Source organism: Drosophila montana, unplaced genomic scaffold, assembly GCF_035044405.1.
Source record: "Drosophila montana isolate Dmon_TW-CO22-7 unplaced genomic scaffold, ASM3504440v1 contig_893_1, whole genome shotgun sequence".
NCBI classification, from domain to species: domain Eukaryota; kingdom Metazoa; phylum Arthropoda; class Insecta; order Diptera; family Drosophilidae; genus Drosophila; species Drosophila montana.
In genome coordinates, this window is record NW_026999179.1 from 199,534 (window position 1) to 204,567 (window position 5,034).

The 5,034-nt window shown below is 43.0% G+C and overlaps 1 protein-coding gene across 1 annotated transcript; it reads left to right on the forward strand.

The window, feature by feature from the left end:
- The first annotated feature begins 611 nt into the window (after positions 1–611).
- On the forward strand, positions 612–4,799 carry LOC135440152 (uncharacterized). Its single transcript, XM_064699184.1, has 3 exons — positions 612–690; positions 1,906–2,509; positions 4,751–4,799. The coding sequence occupies exons 1-3, from the start codon at positions 612–614 to the stop codon at positions 4,797–4,799; spliced, it is 732 nt and encodes a 243-aa protein (XP_064555254.1).
- The last annotated feature ends 235 nt before the right edge of the window (positions 4,800–5,034 follow it).

Genomic DNA, 5,034 nt, shown 5'->3' on the forward strand with positions numbered 1-5,034 from the left:
AGAATCACAGACAACCAATACGCATTTCGAACCTGGGGTAACGATAGCAAGATTAGGCCGCGTATTTATGCGGAAAAGCAACTTAGGAATAGTTGACCTGTAAAGACGAACCCGATCTCAACAATCGAAAGTCAGTAGTTTTCAGTTTGTGCGACGTTATGTGAGATTATCCAGCTTTGATAACAATATGACCAGCAAAGAGTCGGAAGGCGCGGACCAAATTTACTATTAAAAGTTCAGTAAAAAGTTAAAAAAAAAGAAAAAAATAAGTATCAGTTCGTCACAATTTGCAATATTTGCGACCAACCATTGAATGAGGCTGATTTAACAGCAGTTTCACTCTGTAAACATTAATTTCATTACCCATGTATTACCGAGTCTTTACGAGAATCTAACCACTGCCCAACATGCAAACGGCTGTGCACATTTAATCAGCTATCCTTATCAAACAACAACTTACAAGCCGAATTATCCACTGCATGGTGACCAGATCCCAACAGCGAAGCCATCCCGCGCCCCTGCCAAACATCGGTGCCAGTGAGGCAAGCGCATCTCACGAGGCCCCTTAAACATATAGTGTGGAAGATACAAACCAAATAATTCAGGCAGCTATGGAGGTTCAACAGCAACAGCTTATGCAGGACCTGACAGCAGTAATTCAGGGACAGTTATCGACACTTCAGGTGGACAGTAATAGGCATCGTTCATGTCGAGAAAGAGTGTTTACTCCACCCGGTCAACCAGTCCTTATAGCGAACCAGAACCAAAATACATCCTCAAGTTGAGGTCATATCAATCACCAATACAATGGCAACGCCAGGAGGCCAATCGCTTCGGTTCTGCCAGACAAAGCTCCAATTATTATTCAGAGTTGGCGAGTCAAATTCGATGCAGACCATCTCTAGGTCTGCAGACGGATGAGTTCCTCTACAGAGTTCAAGCGCTAGCTCAACAGAATTTGAACGGAGGCTATCAGCTTCTATGCGATCATCTACACCTATTTTTCGGTGGGAAAGCCCTCGAGTGGTATTGGAAGTTCCATCGCACTTGCCCTCAGTTTACTTGGGATGAGTTTTGTAGAGAGTTTAGAGCGAATTTTGACGATATTGAAACAGATATGGATATTTGGGAGGCAATTAATAGCAGACGTCAAGGCGACAAAGAAAAATTCTAGGAATATCAGTTCCATGTCGAGAGACTGGTGTCTCGCCTAAAAACCGTAATTTCAGAAGAATCGTTAGTACGCCTTCTTATTCGTCATTCGAAACCCCAGCTTCGTTACGAGCTGATGCACTTAGGCATAAACACCCTAGCGCGTTTAAGAGATGCAATTCGCACTCACAAGCAGTTTTCTAAACAAGTTTAGCCCCAATCAGTAAAGAATATTTTTTCCCAACGCTCTGTCTCTCAGCTCGAGAATGGGTCGGACACCGAAGAACCGGAAGAAATTGCGGCACTGCAGCATAAGCAAGTGGAGTACTGGAACTGCGCAAAGTCCATCTTTTGTTATGGATGTGGGATTAAAAACACCGATAAGCCAAAGTGTCCAACATGTAACCCGTCGGAAAACCGCAGAAGGGATGCGTCAGCCAAACAAAGTCTGTCGAATCCGAACCATTAAGAACCGATTGTAGTACTCAGACCGAAATCACATATGAGTCGAACCAATATGGAGAACGTAACCCACTCTGGTGCAACTATAAGCTGCATTGGCGTCATAGCCGCGCAAGAGTTTGTAGGACTTTATGCCTAAGTTGGCCGACTTGTCGTTGAAATAACTTACCACCATCAAACTAAACCAGTAGAATTCTTTGTTATACCTGACCTAGAACAAAACTGTTACTTGGGAAAAGATTTTTGGAGAGATTTTGGTTTCCTTAATAATAATTACAGATCTTCCCGTAGAATCTGTCGCAGAACTAGATGTAGGTCGAGATGAGAACACCGTAACTAGTGTCCAAATGCATGCTCTCTCAGCTGCTCTGCAGCCCAAACTCAGCTCAGTGATTAGCGAGCTACCCTCTTACGAGAAAGAAGGCTTAGGACGCACACACCTAATAGAGCATAACATCGACGTTGCAGATGCTGAGCCCGTTAAACAGCGTCATTTGCCAGTTTCCCCTGCCAAAGAAAAACTGATGTTTGCCGAGATTGAAAACATGCTAGCGCTAGACGTGATAGAAGAATCGAAGAGACCATGGAGCAGCAATTGCGTATTAGTACAGAAGGGAGAGAAAAATCGTTTGTGCTTAGATTCCAGAGAACTGAATAAGCTGACGCTGAAAGACGCGTATCCTTTACCACATGTAGATGGCATTCTTAGTCGATTGCCCCTCGCTCGTTTTATCACTGGTCTCGATATAAAGCATGCATTTTGCAAATCCCGCTTGATAAAAAGTCTAGACTATGCAGCTCAAAGTCGACCGGGCAAGGTGATTAATGAATTCCCAGTCCCAACCACGGTGAAGCAATTGAGGCGATTCTTAGGTCTTGCCGGATGGTACCGACGGTTTGTAGAAACTACGCTGCAATAACCTTTCCCTTAACTGAACTTCTGAAAAAGAATAGACCACTGAATTGGAATTCGGAAGCAGAAGAAGCTTTTAAGCTACTGAAAAACAAGTTGACACCTGCACCTGTTTTGAGGACTCCTTGTTTTTCGAAACCCTTTATATTATTGTGCGATGCAAGTCTGTATGGTCTGTGTATTGGCCTAAGCAAATGATGACGGCGTCGAGTTACCAATTGCATATATGTCCGAAAAATTGTCTAAAGCTCAACGAAATTATTCGGTCACCGAACTCGAATGCTTAGCAGTTATTAAAGGAATAAATAAATTCCGAGCCTACATTGAAGGACAAGAATTCACGGTAGTTACCGATCATGCTTCTTTACAGTGGCTGATGAGGCAAAAGGATCTATCAGGGCGCTTGGCCAGATGGTCGATCCGATTGCAAGGCTTTTCATTCGAAATTAAACATCGAAGCGGATCGCAAAACGTCGTTGCCGACACCCTGTCCCGGAGGTACGAAGCCGACACCTTCGAACTTTCAAATTTTGGACCAATTATTGACGTATCGTCCACAGAATTTACTTCCCAGGAATATCTAGATTTGATAAAGAAAATAAATGAGAACCAGCCTAGGCTACCATACCTAAAGATTATCGATAAATTTGTATATAAGCGAACTGAACCCGCAAAAGATGATGATATAGCTAGATCAGAATCTTGGAAGCTTTGGGTTCCAGATAACTTGAGAGAACAAGTCTTATATCGAGCCCATAATCCGGCGGATTCAGCTCACCTCGGAATCGGCAAAATGGTAGAAAAGTTATAGCGACATCTCTTTTGGTCCGGCATGGTAACGCAAGTTCGTGATTATATATCCAATTGTTTCACATGCAAGTCAACAAAAGGTCCTAATACCGTTCTTTGGCCAACAATGGGCAAGCCTATGACGTCGGAAAGACCATTTCAAAAATTGTACATGGATCTGTTAGGTCCATACCCACGGTCAAAAAACGGAAACATCGGTCTTTTGGTCATTGTCGACCACCACACGAAGATTCACTTCTTACACCCGGTGAAAATGTTAACAGAATCTGTGACTTCCTGGAAAATCATGTATTTTACACATTTGGAGTACCGCAAATTATTCCCCACAGGCAAATGCAAGTGAGCGATTGAACCGTTCCATACTGGCAGCTATACGCGCATATGTAGGATATGATCAAACAAGCTGGGACGAGCATTTGAATAAAATTAGCGGATCACTGAGGTCTAGTCTGCATCGTAGTACAGGATTTGCACCATACTTTTTGTGCTTTGGCCAGAACATGATTATGAATGAAAATTAAACTTAGTTACGGACGACACGCCATTAAAAACACCTGATCTATTGTAACTAGTGCGCGCAAAAGCTAAAAGTAACAAAGCTCATGCAGATAAAGCGAAAACCTATAATTTGCGCAGCCGCAGGGTAAAGCTAAGTGAAGGCGATATTGTTTTCGTACACAGCTTTGCGCAAAGTAATGCAAGCAATAAGTTTAGCAGCAAACTCGCCCCAGTCTTCAATAAAGCTAAGGCTGTCAAGAAATTAAGTCCGACGTATTACGAACTTCAAATGAAAGCAACAAGTCTGAAGGAGTGTATCACATAAAGGACATAAAGCTATAGCCCCAATGTGATAAACATAGATTACTAACCCTTTTTCAGTTAACATCTTCTCGAGATGAAATTCTCGTAGTATTAACTGTGATGTGGGGGCCAGTAGGCTTGAATCAACTCTTAATATTCAGTCGTATATACCCAGCAGCTAAAGTAGAGTATTATCTCTCGAGGCGGTCAGCCTAATGTCGTCTCGCTCTCACGCATCGGCTATTGTATTATTTGCAGCTTCTCGCACCAGTTTACATTCGCACCTGATGCATAAAGCGACAAGAAAAGACATCAAAGAATAAGACAAGCAATCACGCCATAGTTTCGTTAAATATTACAAGCGACAAATGTAGTTATCCACGCGGTCACCTCGTTCACTTGGTTTTGAGCTGTGAAATCGAACAAACGTAACGGACGCATATTATCTGCTCATTAACATTGTTCAAGATTACACGTGTTACACTTTTTCGGTCATAAATAAAATTGAAGACCAACGTACTTGGTCGCGGACGCGACATAGTGATTGGAAAGGTGGTACTTTTGCCATGAGAAACAGTTAGTACTGTTTAACTCAGATTCACCTTTTTACAGGGAGCATCAGCAGCGGCCACCAACCTCAGCCATCGGCCGGTCTGCGTAAGGTGTTCCCGCGCCTTAAACATTCAACACATTCGGCGACCGGCCGAAAGAGCCCCACACTTAACTACCGCCCCTACATAGGCGTTTATTCTGCCAACTACTAAGCTTCAGTTCACAGGCGCTGTCGGCTCAATCAGAACTTTGCACCGGCACCCTTTTACCGCTTCATGTTTATTTAAAGCTTAGAACGACCAAGTAGTTATGTCGTGCGTACTTTATCTTACTTGGTAAAGTAC

Excerpts from the sequence above, each read along its gene's own strand:
- LOC135440152 (XM_064699184.1), top strand. The coding sequence starts at position 612 with ATGGAGGTTCAACAGCAACAGCTTATGCAGGACCTGACAGCAGTAATT. Across the intron at positions 691-1,905 it reads ATCGACACTTCAGGTGGACA|AATCTGTCGCAGAACTAGAT; the intron begins GTAATAGGCATC and ends ATCTTCCCGTAG. Across the intron at positions 2,510-4,750 it reads CTTGCCGGATGGTACCGACG|GGAGCATCAGCAGCGGCCAC; the intron begins GTTTGTAGAAAC and ends ACCTTTTTACAG.